We start from the raw sequence: 21019 nt of genomic DNA, 5'->3' as shown, positions 1-21019 counted from the left end.
ATCCTGAAAAGTCAAGTCAGTAATTACCTGACAGCTACAAAGCGGGGGGGGGGGGGGGGGGGGGGGAACTTTGGTCTGAAAAGCAGGAGCTAAAATACTTTGGTTGACTTGCCTCAGAAATTCATTTGAGTGCACAGTATTATTTCCAGGTTTGGAAGGTTATTATTTTTTTGTTATTTAAATAAAAGAAAAACGAACATTTGGAGATCAAAGCAGAAACCGACAAATATTCTCTATATATTAATCGTTAATAATTCCTGTGAAAGTTGGTGCCTTATAAACTTTCTTTCCAGTAGATTTTCAATTAGGGAATTAGAGAAGGATGTGGAGCCATGACATGTTATTCCGCACTTTTCTTGACACTTTTCGTTTTATTTCGTATCATTGAAACGAAAAGTGTCAAGACAAGTGTGGAATAACTTGTAGCTTTCATGGCTCCACGTCCTTCTCTTCTTGGTTGGGCTGAGAACTTTCCAGCAGTTCCTCCTATAATTTTTTGTTTAAATCAACATAAGAAAGAGATTTTTTTCCCTTTGGGGAAGCAGAAGACGGGATTGTTCCGTCTTGGAATTTAAATTGCCTTTTCTTAAATATATCTTGGGGGGAGGGGGGGGTTTCCCTTCTCAGTTTTATCACAAACATTTTAAGCCCAGAAGAAATCCCAAATTGCTAGATCCAATGACAGCAAACATATTTCATGGCAAATAACGGGAACATAATTCCTGCATCTACTTTCCCCTGATTTTATTCATACTTAAATTTATTTAAAAAAAAATAAAAATAAAAAGTCAGAGATTCTTTTCTCTTCTCCAACTTTATTCAAATTTACAACTAGCAAAGGTAGGTTAGAAATGAAGAGTCAGCATCTCCCACTTGTAGCTTTCGTGGGAAAAAATGAAATTCACTTTTAAAACATTTGTTTTGCCCAGGAGTAAACGCCTTTATTTATTTGTCTAGAGCTAGTGAAAAAAGAGGAGAAACATTTGGCTGGGAGCTGCTATTAAGTAATGTTATCTGTCCCAACCCTTAATGGCAGCTTTCATTAAAGTGTCCTTTGGCAATTTAATTAGAAATGCAAACAGGTTCAAGAAAGGTAAACATGACCCAATGCTTCATGAAGAATCAAAATCTCCGATGGACGTAAAAGTGAATTTCAGGACCAGTTTGGGCCCCCCTTCAGAAAAATAGACTGTAGAAAAAAAAGTTGCCTTTTTGGGAATTTTAGCTTGGAAAACCCCCAGATCATGTAGGGGGGAAACGTTCTCAGCCCAACCAAGGAGAGAATCAGCTAGTTTCAGCTCCAGAATTTAGGAAGTTGGTTGGTTGGGAATTAGGAAAATGTCACTAGGGTTTGATTCCGGGAAGTTTCCTCTTGCTAAGGTAAATCTGTACAATTTCCAAGGTCTTCATTTTTGGACTGAGAAAATGTCTTTTCCTTAAGCCATATCCTCCCCTTCCCTCCTGAGCTGGCCCTGGGGGTTCACTTTGCAGAGCACAAATTCCTTCCCAAAGGCAACTGATTTTCTTGGGCCCCTAAAAGAGAACATGTCGCTCTAAAGCCAGGTCTCTGCATCGCTCGGTCTTTCTGTATCACCCAAAATGGGGGTTAACAAATGAGTTCCAGGTGTTTCCCTTCTTTCTGCTCTGGGGAAGGTGGGGACTCTGAATTTAAGGGGAGCAGCACACCCTACTGTACTTGATTGAACCTGCTGTCCTCAGAGAACTGCAGTTACAGGTAAGTAACTCGCTCTCTGCACTTAGGTCAGCACAAAAGGGGTGAATGGCCTGCTGAAGAGATTCCTTGACAGGCAGGCAAATGGGGCAAATGCTTAACCAACTTTATTTCAAATGCCCTTTCCTATTAACACTTATCTCTGTGATCAATTTCTCTGACCCCACTCCTGCCTGATGTATCTCTAAGACACTCCCAAACTTGATTAACCTTAATAATCTCCAAAGTTTTCTGTAATATCGGCTGGATACAGTCTCTTCCTCGGTAAACCACTCTGAACTGTTTATGGTATTGCCATATATATAAATAAAGTTGTTATTATTATTAATAAAATCAGTCACCCCCTCCCCATTTTGCCAGCAACCCAATCCAAAGAAATATACTTGGTGTAAAAAAACAACAACCCCAAAACGGAACCTATTACATAGTTTCAAAATACTTTGCAATTGTTTCACTATTTGGCATGACTTTTGAAACCTCCCTTCGCAAAAGCTTTGCTTTATTCTTAGCTAAACCCCATTTTGCTCTTACTGGTCACTTCCTGAATGATGTCATTTTGAAAGCAGGGGATTTGCTTTGGGGTTTGACCCCATAAAGGCAGCCCAGAAAAGGGGTCAGACTTTCTGTCTCTTTGAATCTGCTAAGCTTTGGGGATAGGGGAACACACTGAACCCCCCAAACATACAGACACACTTGGACGTGCAATTTAGCAGGGACACCTGTCCTAATGTCCATTGCCCCCCCCCCTCACTTTTCACCTGCAGGAAAATCCTGAGGCCGACTCGTTTTTGCTTTAAAGTATGTTTTGTCCGCAAAGCAGTTTCTTTTCCTCTCTGCTTCCTTCTCCCCTGCGGGAATTTGCGGGTTTTTTCCACCCACCGTCCTTTGGCCTTTTTTTTTTTTTTCTTCTCATCTCGTCCTATTTTGCATTCTTTTTCTTCTACCTTTTCTCACATTTCTTTAACGTTTATTTTTTCTGTTTCTACTTGCTAATTCAATTGATTTCATATTCCTTCAGTCTCTCCTTGCCCCCTCTCGCCTTCTCACTTTTGTTTCCCTTTTTTTTTTATCTCGCCCTTCCTTCTTGGTTCCCTTTTTCCCGCCGCACCCCAGAAATACAGAATCGATTTCTCTCTTGTTATTTTTCTTAATAACCAAAACCAATACCTCGGAAGGATTTAGCGGTTTCACAATCCCCGCTCGCTCTCTTTCCTTTTTAAACCCAAGATGTCTTTCTCCCGGACTCCGACCCTTCACTTTCACTTTTGCAAACTTTCTCTCCGGCGGCCCTTTTTCTTCTAACTTTCACTTCTCTCCCTTTGCTCCTTGGCGCCTCCACCTTCCCCAGTATCCCCAGCCCGTCCCTCCCCCCCCTTTCTCTCCCTCATACCCACCTCCAGCACCCCAGTTTCAGCAGCCAGACCCTGGTCTTCCCCCGAGCCGGAGCCTTTTATCTCTCTTAAATCTGGGCTCTGGCTGTCTTCTCTCTCTCCCGGGGGGGTGTCAGCAGAGTGGAAGAGGTCTTATTAATAATTCTCTCACGGGCTCAGCCTGGGAGCTTTCTACCCCCTCCCCCCCAAAAAAAATCCTCTCGCTAGCCAAGATTCTCCTGCTGCCCCCCAAAGAGACCCGGAGAAGAGCCCTTCCCTTCCCTTCCCTCCTCTGTGCCCACCTTCTACCCTCCCCCCTTGTGCTGCCAGCCTTCCCAGTTCCTCGGTGCCAGCTGCCAGGGAAAAGGGGGGAGGGGGCGGCTGGGCTCCTGCAGAAAGAGTGGCAGAAGCCCCGGGCCCACTTCCTCGCCATTTGGACGAGGCGCTGGAGTGAAAAGGGGGCTCGGGCGACTTGGGAGGGGGAGGAGTGCTGCAGCCTTCCGCCTTGACATTGTTTTGCAGCCTCGGCTGGGCTTTCTTGCCTCATTTGGGGGGCTTTGGAGAGAGCGAGCAAAACCCCCGGAGCCGGAGCTTTGGCAGCCTTCCCTGAAACACCAACGGTACGTGCTGTGGGAATCAATCTTTGGACCTGGAACAAGGGCTCTTTGTGCACTTTCGGACTTAAAAAAAGGGAGGGAGACGACTCCTTGCATGGACTTTGCAGGCAAGTCTTAAGACGTGTGTTTTCCCCCCCCCCCCCCCCCCGAGTGCAAAAAGCCCGTTTATTAGTATACAATCCGGCATTGGAAATTCATAGGGGGGGGGACACGGCCAGAGGCAGCAAAGCACTGGCTGACCTTGCTGTGAATTTCTCGGCGGATGGACTCGGTCGGGGGAGCGAGTGTGGTATTGGATTCGATTCGAAGACTTTGACCTTTGTATCATTCTGGCTCAATGATTCACTTTCTTCCCTTTTGGGCAAAGTGACTTTTGCAGCCGAGCAGAGGGAGGCTCTTCGGTGTAGGGACCACCAACCCATTAGCGGGAAGAAATGCCCAAAGCCCAGGGTTCTGCGTCTAATGCACAGGAAGAAGTCAGCAGATACATTTAGACAAAACCTGATTAGATTTTTGTCGAGGGTGGGGGTGAGATAGTTTTCACTTTTCTGATGTCATTTCACCGTCCACCTGTCGGACCTGTGGACGGACAGAATTTGTTATCACATATGAATGCATATTATATGAGTAGGAGTGATTGATTCCATGCAGACATATTTCCATACATCTCTTACTGGTGGCTGAGGGCCTGATTGGGAGGTAAGAGACCCCGCTGGGATGCCCCAAATTACTGCTGAACAAATGATCTCTCTCCTTCGGTCTGGAGGTCTCCGCACAGGCCCTGGACCCTTGTCATTAAAGCCTGGCATAACAAGTTTGGGTGGCCAATTTTCTTTTCCAGGCTAGAAGGATTTTTTGATCAATTAATACATAATTTAAAACATAAATGTGGATATTTTGTTGGGGGAAGGGGGGTAATGAAGGGATAACATAAACAGCTGTTTTCTATCTTGATTTGCAGCTGGGATGGAAAGGGGTTTTTAAAAAATTTTTAACTTCAAACATACTTTCTGTAATGTTAGATTTTGGCCTCTGTCAGCCAAAAGAAAACCATCATTTTTTGTTCTTTTCATATATAGAAACATCTCTGCCTGTTAAGGAAGGCTTGGAAGTATTCCTACTAAGATTTGTCTAGCTGCTAAAATATTAACTGGACAGTTTTCAATGTATAATCATTCGCTTCAGAAGGGACCCAAATTGTTATAGAGTCTTTTAAAGAGGTCTTTGAATTGATAATGTCTGGTTGGGGAGAGCTAAAACCTTGAAGGAACCCATCTTATGACATAGAAGGGAAAAAGGTCTCCAGATCTAAGTACAGGACAATGAACCACTGTGACATCACTGATGAGGGTGGCTGGCTTTTATTGGTGGAATGAGGCATTATGACATCACAATATCAACTGACATTTGCAGTAATACCTAGTTACTAATAACTGGGATTACCAGTAAAATAACATCTTAACGAAAGCCCATATTGATCATTTCCCCCTCAATGTTTGTTTTTTAACGGGTGTGTTTGCGGTTGAAAATGCCAAATTAATAACCAGTCCCTTCCCTGCTGTCCACCCCCCAAAAATCCCTCTTTTTAATTCTGATTTTTTTTTGTCCTTTACAGAGGCCTGGTCAGGATTTGAAGTTTATTAAACCTCTGTGCACATAGTATGCAGATCTGGATTCAGAGGGGTTTGTTTCCTGGGGAGGTAGGACAGGGGGAGATAAAAGCATGTCCGTCTCACCTACTGGCATGTTTCTCTATTTTCTGTGATGTTTGGTGGTAAAAAAAAAAAGAGATATACTGTACGTATATGGAAAAGCGTTGATAAATAAAGTGAATTATAGCATCAGTACAGTAAATGCCTATTATATCTATACACATACTCATATTTACATGCTATAATTAATTTTACCTATATACATATCTGTGTAGATCTCGATCTCGATATAAACATATACTTATACCTACATCTATAGATAGACACATATTTAGATACTATAATTATATATCTATATCTATCTCTACCTACATTACATTATATAAGATCAGAGATACAATGCGTCTGTCCTACTTCTAGGTCTACAGCCATTTCTGTGGCAGGAGTAATTTTGTGGAATAACTTGGTAGGACACGTGAAAATGATCAATACTATACAGATTTAACCCAAAAAATTTGAAAACATCCCTTTTTATTGAGGTATTTTTGAATGAATTATTTTGTTTGAAAGTTTTATAAGGATTTGTTTTATTTTATAATTTTTTATAATTTTTATGTTTATAAATTTTGTAACCCACTTATGTTTAAGTGGGATATAAGCTTTTTAAATAAATTTTAAAATATTTATGGATCGCTAATATGACCCAGGAGTTTAATACAATTTTACAGTTTGGAAGAGTCTGGTCATGTCCAGGATTCACATTATTTCATTAGGGTTCATGACATGGATATCTTGGTTTGTGTCGTATATGGTATGGAGAGAAGATTGGCCATATCTGGTGTTCTAATCTTGACAGTACAGGTTCTGGTATGAGTGTTGCTTTCCTGGTTTGTGGGGTGATAGTATGTAGAGAGCTTGATCGTCTAACTAGATGGGAGAAGTGGTTTGTGTCTTCTTTGGTTTCTGTATATCTATATACAAACATATTTACGTGTTATAATTCATTATAGACTCCATTTTCATAATGGAAAAACAGCATCAAGTAGAAGATGGCTAGGTTTTTTTTTGCAAAAAAACATTCAACTTGCCATTTTTGAAACTAATTTTTAAGATGGTTTTTCCCCACGCTTTGTCGGGGACTTGTTGGGGCGGGGGGGGGGGTGTTTTGGACAGGATGACGGTGGACTTATGTCTGTGTGGCCAACCTAGTAAGACTGTTGGCTCCCAGACATTCCAATGGTTTGATTTTGTGCATTTTTACCTGTTAGATGATTTTTTTTGTTGTTTGAAAATGGCCCTTAAAGAAAGACAATTAAGCACAAAAATGTCTTAAAGACATTTTTTATGGTTTGAAAATGGCCATGTTTGGACATTTTTTGCACATCTGGGCTTAGGGTATGGGCTAAGACAAGATTTCACCAAAGTGTGGTTTCGATCTAGACATAAGTCTTTCTATCTTATCTACCACTCCTTGGTGTATCCTGACAAAATGGCCAGTTACCTGCAAGCCTCCGGGGGCCAACTGAGCTTGTCCTGGTTTGGCTCGTGAGTGCATGCTGGGATTTGTAGTTTGTCAGAGAGACTGACTGTCCTGGTTCAGAGATGTAGGGGGAGGGGGGTGAGGTGGGAGAGCAGAATTGATTCAAGACTTGGCCTCCTTTCTGCTCCTTTCTTCAGACGTGACTGGTCTGCAAACAGAAGCTGCAGTTTGGAGGATCCCTGCCCTCCTCAGGAGGTTTACAGATAAAGGGGCCCTTTTTACTAAAGGACATGGTTGTAGATTGGGGAGGGGGCAAACGGCACCTTTGTCTTCTCTTCTACACCCCCATGGGGGCCGCCAATATCCCTCTCCCTCCTTCCTTCCAGTGCACCGCTCCGTTCCCCCATTAACAGACCACCAATGGCTTCAGTGAGGTAACTGCCACCTTTGGCTCGCCCTGGAAGTCTCCTGGACAGCCACTTCCTGTTCCCGCCTAGGATACAGAAGACTTCCAGGGCAGGCCAAAGGTGACAGTTACCTCACTGAAGCCATTGGCGGTCTGCTAATAGGGGAGGGGAGCAAGGAGGAGGACTTATGATGAGAGGAGACAGGGGGTGGGGGGAAGGTGCAGAGAGAGGCAAAGTACCATGGGGGATGGGGCAAAGGAGAGATGGTGACCCTGGGGTGTGCATATAAGATGAAGGGGGGAGGGATAGGGGGACACAGGGGGAATGATTGTGGATCCAGAGAAAGTGGAAAGCAGGAGATAGATGGGGCTAGGGTGAGAGGGGAGCAAGAAGCAGAAGGTTAATGGGGCTAGGGTGAGTGTTGGGAGGGGGAGAAGCAGAAGTTGGGACTAGGTGTTTGGGTAAGAGGAAGTTGGAGAACAGAGCAGAAATTGGATGGGATGAAGGGGGGAGAGATGATTTAAGGGGGCAGATTCAGAAGATGGGGAAAGTGCAGATGACTTGGCTTAGTGATCACTGGGGAGCAGAGCAGAGGATTATGGGTAGAAGAGATGAGGTGGGAATTTTGAAGGGACAATGAATATTTGGGTGGTTTAACGTATGGGTGGGGAGAACGAGTGAGGGTGTAAAATGAGGGGCAAGAAAAGGTGACCTGGAGAAAGACTGAGACATAGTGAATGACCTGGAAGACTGGAGAGGGGATGGGGACGGGGTTGGAAGGAAAAGGGAGATAAACAGTGAGAGTAGAAAAGTGTGAACCTCCCCCCCCAACATAAAATGAAAAATCAGTGCCAGATAGACCTGGAGGAGGAAGTGAAGAAGACGAGAGACAAGAGATGACATGGAAAAGCCAACCTCGAGAAGAGAGACTGGGACCAGCCCAGTTAGAAAAATGAAATGCGCCGACAGCAAAGATAGAGAAGGAAAAAAATGTTTTTAGTTAATACTTTTAAAAGACTGAGATGTACATTTTTTTTTGTAGCGTACATGAGAAAACCCATTTCTGTTTCTTTTTTCAGCATTCGCACTGGGTATAATGCCTGGCTTTTTGGGGGGGTTCGCTTGCTCTTCTCCAGGTCTCCATTTCAGTTTATATCTGCGTATTGTTGGTGGTCCCTTGTCTTCTAGCATGTGAGGGGTCTGTCCTTGAGTGAAGGATTCTGCTCGCATGTGTTGCCCAGTGTAGGAGTGGTATCGGGTATATTGGTACTTTAGGATCCGGGGTAACATTTAGATCAGCCTTTCTTAGGTTTTAGAGCTGTTATAGTGTGAGAAATTTTCTGTATGGGTTTTGCGTAAATTTTTGCAGGGAATTACGTTATTTCATAAAGTGTCTGGCCCTACTTGAAAGCGGGCTTTGGGGCAAGCACTGCCAGAGGTGGTCCTTCTTTCTGCTGAACACCAGCGGTCTTTCATGATTTGTATGTAGAGTAGTGATGGCTTTAAACAAGTGTCTGGCAGTGGAAGGACCGTGTGGTGATCACAACTGAAATATTTTGGTATAGTAAGTTGTAAGGGGAGGGGGGATAAAATGCTTAACCAACTAGAATAAGGAAAGGGGATGAGGTTTGACATGCCGTCTTTCTGTGTTTTACAATCAAAATGGTTGAGATATTATACGCAGGTACTTACAGTATTTTTATCTGGGCAAAGGAGCGTTAAGTGACTTACCCAGAGTTCCAAGGAACGGCAGTGGAGATTGCACCTGGTTCCCAAGCCAAACCTCTAGGCTACTCCTCCACTAACCCCATAAACAGGACCACATGAAATGCAGGCCTATCTTTGGCCCTCTTTTACTAAGCTGCGGAAGAGGTTTCTTATCGTGGTTCGGAGTGCTAAATGTTCCAACGCTGTTCGACGATTGTAGGAACATTTCAACACACAACATATAATTAAATCCTGGAATTTATTGCCAGAGAATATGGTGAAAATCAGTTAGCTTAGTGGGGTTTAAAAAAGGCTTGGATAATTTCCAAAAAGAGAAGTCCTTAGGCTTGAAGAATGGTCTGAAATTTGGCAGCTAAAATTTAATGCTAAGAAATGCAAGGTCATGAATTTGGGCTGCAAAAACACGAAGGAACGGTACAATTTAGGGGGTGAAGAACTTATGTGCACGGCAGAAGAGCGGGACTTGGGTGTGATTGTATGTGATGATCTTAATTTGGCCAAACAGGTTGAAAAGGTGACGGCGAAAGCTAGAAGGATGCTGGGTTGCATAGGGAGAGGTATGGCCAGTAGGAAAAAGGAGGTATTGATGCCCCTTTATAAGACTCTGGTGAGACCTCATTTAGAATATTGTGTACAATTCTGGAGGCCGCACCATTATCTATTTCTCTCTGTAAGAGATCCCATATGCCTATCCCAGTCTCTGTCTCCACCACCTCTTCCGGGAGACTGTTCCACGCATCTACCACCCTTTCTGTAAAAAGGTATTTCCATAGATTACTCCTCAGCCTATCACCTCTTCACTTCATCCTATGCCCTCTCATCACAGAGCTTCCTTTCAAATAAGAGACTGACTCAGGCGCATTTACACCACGTAGGTATTTAAACGCCTTTCCTCCAAAGTCTACAGATTGAGATCTTTAAGTCTGTCCCCATTCGCCTTATGACAAAGACCACGTACCATTTTAGTAGCCTTCCTCTGGATCGATTCCGTTCTTGTGATATCTTTTTGAAGGTCTCCAGAATTGTACCCAATATTCTAAATGAGGTCTCACCCGAGTCTTATACAGAGGCATCAATACCTCCTTTTTCCTACTGGCCATACCTCTCCCTATGGAACCTACCATCCGCCTTGGGGGAAATTCTCTAGCCCGGCTCTACAGCCATTGTTGCACGAGGAAGGCATTTAACACTGACAATGAAGTTTCAAGTTTATTAAAGTTTGATATACCAAAGTGGCTTTTACAAAATTTAAAAGAAAAATCAAATAGTACAAAACAGCGTCAAAAAGGGGAAAACTAAACCTAGGGCAAAATAACATAAGACGAAGATAAATGGATAGACAGTAAGTAACTGGAACAAGAGGAGACAGGGAGGAACTACAAAATTTAGATAGTGAAGAACAAAGATCGGGGGAACCGAAAAGCTCGGCCCATGTGGCTGGACTAACATAAAGGAGAGCCCGAGAACCCTCGTCTCGATGGGCGGTTTTAACGCGGGGATGGAGGGCCACCCATGGAGATGAGCGCACCGCACAAGCGGGCAGGTTTAGGAGGGCGGTAGGAGAGTTTTTCCTGCCGCGGGGCTGCCTCCTGATAGGTGAGGCGCGGGGCAAACGGCCTGGCGGAGCTTATAAAGCCGGGACCTCGGAGGACTCGGCGTCTTCCTGGGTCCTCCCAGGCGGCTTTTCCTGCCCACCCTCCCACCCCTTTTTTGTCTGGTTCGGTAGGTTACCGAGTTTGGGTTGGCGGTTATCCCGAGCTACGGTATGGTGGAGCTCATCAGGAGATGAGCGGGGGGCCAGCAGGAGCTGTGCCTGGGTTCTGGTGTCTCTAGCTAAAGGGGCATGTTGGGACATGCCACCCCCCAGACCCTTGCTGACATGGCAGGGTCGGGGTCCAAATATTATTGGTTATGGTTTAAGGTTTAGCTCGGGAAACTATTTTGTTATGTGAGTGTGTTAAATTAATTGTTTGCTATTTATCTATAAGCAGAGTGTGGTTTGGTTATTGGTGAGAGGGTGAGTGGGCCAATACATATCCCGCTGTTAATGTAAAACAGCCTTAAAAGGGGTCAGTATTTTTTGATATTAGAATTCTGGGCAACGTAATTTAACTCAAATAATTTTGGGTGTGTAAAACCAGTGTTGGGAGTTTTTGTTTGTAGAGCTCAGGAATATAAATTGCATTCTTTTTGGTGGGTTGATTTGAGGGGGACCTCCTCACCCTCCTTTCTGATCAGTGTTTTCAGGGGGCCCTATGCCACCTCATCTTTCACCTCAGGCAGCAGATTGCTTTGAGCTGCCCTTTGGGGTTAAGTGTGATCAGAGGACGAGGCCAAGAGGAAAAAAACTGCTGCCTGTTTTTGGGGTGGCGAGAGGGGGGATGTTTTTTTTCTATCCATGTGGCATGGTATAGAGAATTGTTGGTAAGGGCAGAAGGATGAGGGAGGGAATGTGCGCTCTCCCTCTGCTAACTTTGCTAAATATGAAAGGGGGAATAAAAGGACGGAAATTTCCCCATGGGGCTGGCTCATTTCAGGTAAAGAAAAACAGATCGTCATTGTTTGGGTTTGCTGGCTTTATAATCAGTGTTTTAAGAGATGCATGCATGCAGTGGTATAGTGAGGGGGTAAGTGGTGCTGCCCCTCCACTCCTTCCCTTCCTCCATACCATTTCAGTTTTCCAGGTGCTAGGAAGAGCATGAACTTGCTGCCCACAATATATTGTCCATCCCTGTGATGTCAGTTCCTAGGTGCGGGGCATCGGAGAGCGGCACCGATGCGTAATGCCGCTCGTGCAGGAAAAGTGAAAGAAGGGACGGGGTGCACCCGCCAGGAGGGGGAGCGGAGAGGAGGACGGGCATAAAGACCGCGATGGGCATAAAGACCACGCACCCAGTAGACCCCTTTCTACGCCAGGCCCCTCCTCCAAACAAATCAATCAGACTCGGCACCTGCTAAAGGGCTTACTTCACGGGAAAGTCTGACTTTAAAACGCGCTAATTCTGCAGGCTCCGTGCTCAGTTTTCCATTAGGAAGCGCAAAGCGCTCTCGTGTTAACACAGCGTTAAAACGGCATGAGCTCATGTAAACAAGCCAGCTGCTTAATGCTTTCACATCCATGAAACAGCCCCTCCCCAAAATATTTAAACAATGCACAGTTAGCAGACGGAAAAAGGTCATTCATTAAACAATGTTCAAAAGCACATAAGCTGAGCCTTTTTTTTTTTTCAAGAACTGATATGACACTTTTAACTCGTTTTTGGAAGTTAAACCACCTTCCTCAGGTCAGGAAAGGGAAGGGCAATTTACAGGTGATGGGCGATCGAGGGAGGATGCTGGTGCTTCATCCTCTTCCTCCTCCTTCGGCTACGATCACTGAAGCTTCCTTGGTTTTTTGAACCATGCAAGATTTGTTTCATGATTCTGAGTCACCAGGCCTCTGTCCCTCCTCCCCATGCATAGTTTCATTCAAGTCGGTTGGAAAAGAAAAAAAAAAAAAAATAAAGGAACATTTTGGGAACGCCGTGAACCCAGCCTCCTCCAAACTGCTAAAGGTTTGGCTTTCAGACTTTTGTGGCCGGTCTGTTGTGGTGGATGCAGAGACCTCGGCTCTCTACCTCATCCTGAGGTTGGTTAGAAGTTAACCCCTTCCCCTCATATAACTGATTTTTTTTTTTTTAAATCGGAACATTTCTGGAAAAAACAATTGGTGTGAATCGTGACCAAGGAGATGTAACCCCTCTGCTGAGGAGAGGGATATCTATTCTGATGCTGTGAAGGATACCATTGTAATAAGAAAAAACATTTGTCCATTATTGGGTCATGTTATATTCTAGACTTGATCTAGGTTTGGGGTCTGAATATATTTAATTTAAAAGGATTTCTGTTCTGCCTATCAAATTAAGTGGCTCATAGACAACCATGCATTGTGAAATTAGAACATGTGATTTCAATTCACCTGCTGGTTTTGTGACTCCAGCTTCTAATTTTAATTCAGTCAGGGCACTGAGGTAAGTACAGAGTTTTATCTATTATGGGGATAATCGTAGATAGTATTTGCTGTGTGGAAAATGGGTCTTATATGCATAAGAGGTAAGGCTCCCAAAAGATAGCCTCACTGTTATGAAAACTCAACTCAAGTTTCCAGCAGTTCTTTCGAAAGGCAGCGAAAACCGTCCTATCCTACAGGCGAATGTTGACTAAATCGTGATATATTCCATGTGACTTGTTTTAAATGTGGAAAACGTGTTTACTTTTGTTCTATCTGTAACTCCTGGATTGCCCCAACTCTTACCTGCGGTCTACGTTACGCTACGCAGCCCTGAAGGATCGTTTCGATCTATGCACATAACAGAAGGCATCTGGGAGTGCAAAGATGACAGGCAGGCATTTGGCTGTCCCATATCTCTGCTGCTTTGGCACCATTGCACTGGCTACTTGTAGGAGGTTTTGTCACTCGTGTTTTAAGGTTTTAACTGATGCTGTGCCCTGCGTAATATCTGTGGGATGCGTTACCGCGGGGCGCACTCGGCCGTCCCGTGGTAGTTTCAGGATTGGGCGTGCTTGGGGGGTGGTGGTGGAGAGAGGCGTGTGGTTAGTGCGTGAACCTTTTATTGCCTAGAAAATAGGTCTCAGTAGGCACTCACGCCCTAATGGGGAACTTAGCACATGGCATTAATAAAGAAAATGGAAAAGGAGCCATTTTAGCGCTACGCTACAAGTGGTCTCGGTGTATGGAGGGAAAGCCCTGCGCTGTCTGCTTTTTGGCGCAGCTTAGGGAACGGGTCCCTGTATCTACCTGCTGTTCCTTTCAGTCAGTTAGATGAACGCAGAGCTTCAATTTTTGTACAGTTTAGAATAAAGCTTGGGGGAACTTGGGGAAGGCTCAATTATTTCAGAGGTATTGCCTAACATTGGACAGATGACTTTGAAAGCGCCTGATGCAAAGACTCTTGAGCTGTCCGATCGTTATGCATTGTTTTCTTCTCTGGATTGCAGGTGGTTTCTGGGAGCCTGGTTTTTACAAGTGCAGAGGGGCCCATGATGCATTTTGACCCCTTAAGTCTTAACTCCTCTTCCTCTCCTTTTGGTGTAGGTTAGGAATTTCAGCAGGCACCGGAAGCGTGTGATCATGGCCCTGCTCCATGTCGCTGGCTGGCATGGGAAGTGCGCACTTCTGGAGGCAAGACAGGAATCGACCACCTTACAAGCGCCGTAAAGAATACACTTCAACACCTGGGGTCAGGAGGTTATACCATCGTGATGCACGTGTGTGGAGCTGGGCCTTTTCGGTTGGAAATTTTATTTTTAACACTCCTTCTGTGGAATCCAGGCACAAAGACAAGCTGGCCGCTTTTGGATCCAGAGCACCCACATTTTCAAATTCTTTTTCACCCCAGCACACACCTCATATTTATTTTGACAGGGTTTTTTTTTTTTCTTTTAAAATTTTTTAAAAAAGGAAAAAGATTGAAACAAAGAGCCACCTCAGATTTCACATAGATAAGATGTGGACAGGGTGATGAAGCCCTCATGGACCATCAACCCAGATTTTTAGTTGTCTCGTAGGAGAAAGAATAGGAACATAATCCCCTGAATGCCATATAAGTTGCTGAAAATTTGCACTTGCAATTTCATTAAGTAATGAGGCCATTAGTGTCAGATTGGGCACTATCAAGTTTTGGAATGAATTTGCAACAAATTAGATTTGTGTGTGTATCTTGCCAAGCACTATTCTATAAATCTTGGGGCATAACGTTAGATATGGTGGAGTACCTCGGTTCTACTTCCCGGCTGTGGCGCTGACTCTATGGGGCTCGTTTCCAAAATGAGAAAAGTCCGAAAAATGGCCAAAAGGGGCAGATGGACATTTTTCTCGCCAAACCTGAGTTCTAGACGCTGACCCATCAAATGCACACACGGAATGGGAGGTGACCCGTCCAATGCGCCCCGACGGTGGATACTATTTTGTCTAGGGTTACAAAGCAACGCTCTTTTTTTGAGGAGGGGGGAACCGCTCCATACACTTAAAACATTCACTTGCTATCTAGTGTTAGGGTAAGGTTTACCTCAGGATTATGAGAACTCTTTACATATCAGGGCCTTCAAGATATTCACTTATAACACATTCACAGGCCGCAATTGTCCTGCGCAGATTTGTCGGTGTACCGTTCTCGACAGGTATCTATGCTGTTGATCAGTAGTTCACCTAAATCTCAAGGGGGCGTGGTGTGGGCGGGACTAGGGCAGACGTAGTGTTTGGATGTTTTTCTGCTGTAATCGAACATTTAAGAATACATCTGGGGCTAGACCTGTTTTAATGACCAAAAGGTGCACAAACTGACCATATGACCAGTGAAGGGCGTAAACATGACTCCCACCGCACTCCCTCAGCATAGGGTTAAAAAAAAAAAAACCAGGACACCTAGCTCCGCCCCAGCCCTGCCCCCACACAAACCTTATGACTCCTTCCCTGAGCTCGGGGCCGCATCTGGAGAGCCTATGCGCTTGCGTTTGATGTCATCACGTCAACATTCATGCATGCGCAGAGGCCTTCCAAAACCCAAACTGCTGGGAAATCCCTCCGGGCGTCCAGACAGTCCTGTAAAAACTGGCCCCAGCATTCACTAACCCCCTCCCACCCCTAAAGGTGTGAACAAAACAGTAGGATTTCCCCAAACATGTCCTCCTTTTCAAAACCCGGCACGTTGTCCAGGTTTTGAAAAGCTGTCCAGGTACCAGCAACGTCGGGACGGCATGCGCAGATACCCTCCCGACAAGCAACCAGGTTTAGGGGGTGGTGGACCTGGGAGTGGGGCCAAGGGTCTGAGAGCTTCACATGTCAGAGCAGGAAGCAGGTCCCTCCAGTTGCCTAGTGGGAAGTGCAGTCAACCTAGAGTGGAATATGTGAGCCCTCCCAAATCTAGGAGACACCTGCAGGCATAAAGGCTGTTGGACCAAACACTATAATGGGGTTATGGTGAGATATGTACCAGTGAAGTTCACTGCAGTGCCAGGATGTCTTATGTGGCCAGTCTGCTAAATCTGTTGGCCTCTGCCACATCCCGAGGGCTTGTTTTGGGTGCGTTTCATTTGTACGTGTTTCTTTTTGAAAATGGTTCAAAAAGATACGACACACTGAGCACAAAGACATTCATTTAAAAAAAAAACCCAAGATAGAAGTTGTGCAAACTCAGACTTAGATGTCATATCGGAAATGGCCCTCTGCATGTATTACCTCGGGGTGAGCCAATTTTATCTCCCAGTGCCTCAGTTCTAATCCCCGGTTCAGGCACTGACCCCGTGTAACTTCTTGGGGAAGGAGGTCACTTTATCTCTCTGTGCTGCAGTTCTGGCTTTGTGTGTGTGACCTTGGAGTCATCCACATTATTTCCCTCAGCCTCGGTTCTAATCCCTGGCTCCGTCACTGAACCTCTATGTCACTTTATCTCCCTGTACCTCAGTTCTAATCCCCGGCTCTGGCTATGAATAAGTGATCTCAGTAATAACCATTTTTTATCAATGTCTGCGAGTGAATAATCCACTATCCTGTTCTATTTAGTATATATATGTTGTCGTATAGGACTGAATTCCATACATGTGCCTAAAATACTGGCACCAAAAACACACCTAAGAGCCATTCTAGAAGGATTGCCTCAAGTTAGTTAAGGCAAAAGCATGTGGAGCAGAACCTGGCACCTCGGTTAAACACAGGTATCCCTTATTCTATAACTTTGAGGAGCCCCCACCCCCAGATCGGCCCATGACCCTCACGTTTTGGTAACCCCATATGTAAATTTCTGGCACAGATCCTGGGCCTATATTTATGTAGATAGATGTAAATTGAAGCCAATGCATGCTAATAATTGCTTGTTAAGCCAATGGTGATTGCTAATTGGCACGCTATTTAATTGTTATGCAGTTGTGCAAGTGGCCATTAGGTAGCGTGTGTGTCTATCAAGCTGACTATCATCCCATCAAGGAAAAGATTTGATGCTTCTCATTGTAGGAATACGCAGAATATTTCTTAATAATGGCTTATGAACTTCTCTTTTAGGAAGTTATCTACACTATATTGGCTTATATATGGCATACGTGGACCATGTGTTGGTTGTGGTATAGAAATGTTGTTCCCATGGGTTTTGTGTCATAATACATCACGTGTGTGGGTTGTACTGCAGTGTGTGTTGTGGTTTGTGTGCTTGTGTTGGTTAAGTACTTGGTGTATGTATTGTGTGTGTGTGTTTTTTGCAACATTGCGTGTGTTGTTTGTTCAGTGTATATGTTGTGGTATATATGTGGTTTGTGCAGCGTTGCATGTGTCGTTTGTCTTATGGTATGCGTGGTTTGGCTGCGTGCCTGGTGTGTGTTTTGTGCAGTCATGTATGTGTTGGTTATCTTACAGTGCATGTGTCTGGCTGCGTGCCTGGTGTGTTTGTTCTCATGGTACACCGTGAGTGTGCCTGCCTTTGTGAAAGGGGCTGTTACTTTCTCAAGTCAGAAGAAGAAGAAAAGAAAAAAAAAATCCTTCTGAGCCAAACCCCTAACACTGTGTTGCAAACTTAGCCTAAACTTTCCCTTTCAGGGTTGCGAGGCGGGACTGCAGTGCAGCGGGAAGGACGAGACCAACTCCAGCACCAGCAGGAGCAGCAGCGAAGGTGCCTGCCGCACCCTGACATCACCACCATGTACTCCCCGTACTGCCTCACCCAGGTAGGGCCCCTTTTTCCACCTCCCCGAACCCCAGTATTTGTCCCTGTCCTTCACCTTCAGCTCCCTCCCCTTTCCCTCTCTCTCCTTCCCTTTAGCACAGCTTCTGCTGGGAGGTTTTTTCCTACATACCCATGGCATCTTTCCAAATTCTCTCTCTCTCTCTCTCTCCCTCTCCCTCTGGTTTTCATGCCACATGGCTTTAGAAAGAAAAAAAGGAAAAAAAAAGCTCTCGCCTCAACTTTTTAAGTTGTTGGGAGATTTTTTTGTTCTTGAATAAGCAAGAGAGGGAAGAATTAGGAAAAAGAGAAGCTGGGACTAGAAGAAAATTTGTTTGTGCCGTGTGCTTTTAATTTTGGTTCTCAAAAAAAAGGGGGGGGGGGGGTATTAGAATTAAGAATGCTGAAAAAGGGAAGCATTGAGGGAGCAGGATTTTGGAAGCTGTGATGATAAACCCAGAAGAGATTTTACAGTTTGCATTGCATTGTTTAAAATCTGAGGGTTGGTCTCTCTCTCTCACGACATATGTTTCGCAAAAGGAAACCACCTTCAGAAAAGAACATTTTTTTCAATTATGGTTTAAGAGAGAATAGTGTGGTAGTCATGTTCATTTAATTTCTATTTATTACTTTTAAAGTGGACTCAAGTTTAAAAACACAGAAAACAAGATTCTACATTTGTTGTTGGACTAACTTAATACATAGTTTGACTAGCATTGGAAGGAAGAAATGAGAAAAAGAAGACAGATTTCGTAACTTAACGTATTCCAACGAGTCTAATGGGGAAAAGTAGGAATGGGGGCGAGAAACAGGGAGAGATGGATGGGTGGCAATGCAGTATCATTTTATGGTTTTATAATGTGATAGGAAACTCGGATCTCTTCTAAGATCTGTTTTGTTGGTGTTAAAATATTTAATCATCTGATCTCCAAAAGTCTCCTATGTTCCTAGATTGTAGGTACATGGCGGTCCCATAGAAAATGACGTGTGCAGATATATTGAACACAAGGTAACTTGTGCTGATTCAACCCCTTTTGGTTTTGAGAAGACATACAGGAGATATCTTCTCTTTCCCCCCTAAACACTTGCGGAAATAATTTTTCCCTTTCCAGTATAAGTACGCTCTTTTAGGAACATGACAATTAGCAGAAGTCTATTCCCATTTCAAAACCTTAATTTCTTCTTCAAATGTTCCTTCTGTTATCGCTAGCTTTATTTTTTTAAAGGGGTGGGGGGTTAATCCTTAAAAACATTTTTTGCATGCTTTGGTTGGGTGCATCGTTGCCTGAAATGGAAGACAGGTTTCCAAAATCTTTTAGAAATGAGAACAAAAAAAGGGCTGAAATACGGAGAGTAAAAATCGTAGCCGGTTTGTTCCGACTCGATCAGAGAAAAAGGCTTTATAATTATTATTATTAATTTTTTTTCTTTTTTTAGAAATTATAGAGCAGTTAAAATCCATATTTCTCTCTCCTCTCTTTTCCTGTTTGGATACAAAGGGCTCCCTTAAGCTAGTGAATTAAAAATAATACTTGAACGCATGCTATTTCTCTGTGTGGGTACAAAGATTACAAGTATCTAGCAGTGATTGCAAAGTAACTGGTTCACACACTCTTGAGTTAAAATGTTGTAGAATTTGCTCTGTAGATCTGAATCAGAATCTCTGAAAATGTAGATGAATGTCCCGCAATGGGACTCTCGTGACTCAAATGAACCTCTGCACCTCATTCTGTCTCCATCTTTTCACCTTTTTGGTAGAGATTTTAAATATGATGGGTCAAATCTAGGATTTTGTGTATGGTGTGGGATGTGTGTGTGTGTGGGGGGTGGCGAGCAGGTTAAAGTTTCCTGCCATTGACCCTTCAGTCTCTTCCTGCTCCGTTTCACTCCAATTTCTCAGATAGGATTTCTTTATTTTATTTTTTTTTGGGGGGGGAATATGTTGGGAGAGAAATATATTTTCTTTCATATAATTCTTCAGGATTTCTTGGAACGTGAGAACTTGTGGGGGGTGCATATGGGGGCTCTGAGAAGCTGTTGCCACTCTCCCAGCCCCCCCCCTCACACACACATACACACACATTGAACCATACAACACCATGAATTCATTGGCCCGGGTTAATCTCTCTAGCCATAGGAAATAATCCCTGCATACTGGGGGTGGGGGGGGGGGGATTTTCTGCTTTAGGAAGGGATCCCCTACAACTTCTTCTCCCCATACACTTGGAGAAAGCCCCTGATTTTTCATAAAATTATTTAACAAGGTTGCCCATAAACCCCTCATCAATTAGAAGCTACCCCCAAATTTACAGAGCTCGAGCAACTGTGTGTGCGGGGGTTGGGAGGGGGGCAGGGGTTGTAGGGGATCCCTTCCTAAAGCAGAAAATTGCAGTTGAGAAAAGGCCAGTTAACGCCTTCGTGTCTTGAGGGTGCTTTCACCTGCACGGGTCACAGAAGGAAAGACCTGCTTCATCCCTTCTCCACCAAATCACAGTGTTTTATGCCTAGTGCATGGTCGTGTGTTCACACGCTTGCACGCTCACTGGTGAAAGCGAGGCGTGAGCTCCGAAATGATTTCCCCTTGCAGGAGCCACTACATTTCCAAAAAGTATGAAATTGGAAGGGAGTTCTCTCTCTCCTCCACGCTGCGACCCAGAGATTTTTCATGGTGTGGTTCTTCGCCCTCCCCCATAAAATTTTGGCTGATATGTCAAGACTTAGGTTAACTGCATTTGGAGAAAATAAAATGTTTTAAAACTGCCACATACATTGAGAGCCCGCAGGGACAGAAGGAAAATACTCAGAGTATCTGCTCCCTAGCCAATGCAGCGTAAACCACTTTGATATCTGCGGAGGAAAGGCAGAATATCAAATAAAGATAACCATGGCCATTTCTGTCTGAAGACTTTGCGATTATTACGTTCAGAAAGCCATGCTGCTATTCAGGACTTGATGTCGGCCTAAAATTTTCCCTAAAAAAACCCAAAAAAAACTTTAGAAAGGAAATCATGGAACTGTGTATTTTATTTAAAGGTCCCTGCACATGAAAAATAAACACGGAGCAGTAATTAGCTTATTGAAAGAATCATTTTCAGTGTTTTATGGGGACCATAGGTTAAGGATTCCACCCTTCTCATCTCCCAGGACTTTTCTAGAATTTTTGAGACTTTAAGTCATATCTAGATTAGAGGGAAAAAAATTTTTTTCTGGGGGTGGAGGGAGGGGATGAGATGGAGCCTTTTATCTGGATTTCTTCAGATGCAGACAAAGCGTTTTCCAGTGTGCAGTTTCTAGAGTTTATTGTAACCTGTCCACAGTCTCCATT

At 44.1% G+C, this 21019-nt stretch overlaps 1 protein-coding gene across 5 annotated transcripts in view; it reads left to right on the top strand.

Annotated features, from left to right (window-relative positions):
* The first annotated feature begins 3568 nt into the window (after positions 1–3568).
* NFIX (nuclear factor I X) overlaps positions 3569–21019 on the top strand; it is a 132204-nt gene continuing 114753 nt past the window's right edge. For 2 of the 5 annotated variants that reach the window (XM_033923681.1, XM_033923675.1), the window contains exons 1-2: positions 3700–3826; positions 17571–17698. In XM_033923681.1, the coding sequence (XP_033779572.1) occupies positions 3814–3826; positions 17571–17698 (141 nt within the window). In that variant the 5' untranslated portion in view covers positions 3700–3813. Of the gene's footprint in view, positions 3827–4109; positions 4419–5365; positions 5420–17570; positions 17699–21019 lie in introns of those variants that run through there. The other 3 variants (XM_033923677.1, XM_033923679.1, XM_033923678.1) reach the window with 3 other exon arrangements.

Source organism: Geotrypetes seraphini, chromosome 16, assembly GCF_902459505.1.
Source record: "Geotrypetes seraphini chromosome 16, aGeoSer1.1, whole genome shotgun sequence".
Classification (NCBI taxonomy): Eukaryota; Metazoa; Chordata; class Amphibia; order Gymnophiona; family Dermophiidae; genus Geotrypetes; species Geotrypetes seraphini.
Note: the sequence above shows the minus strand (reverse complement) of the source record. Positions and strands in the feature narration are given on the sequence as shown.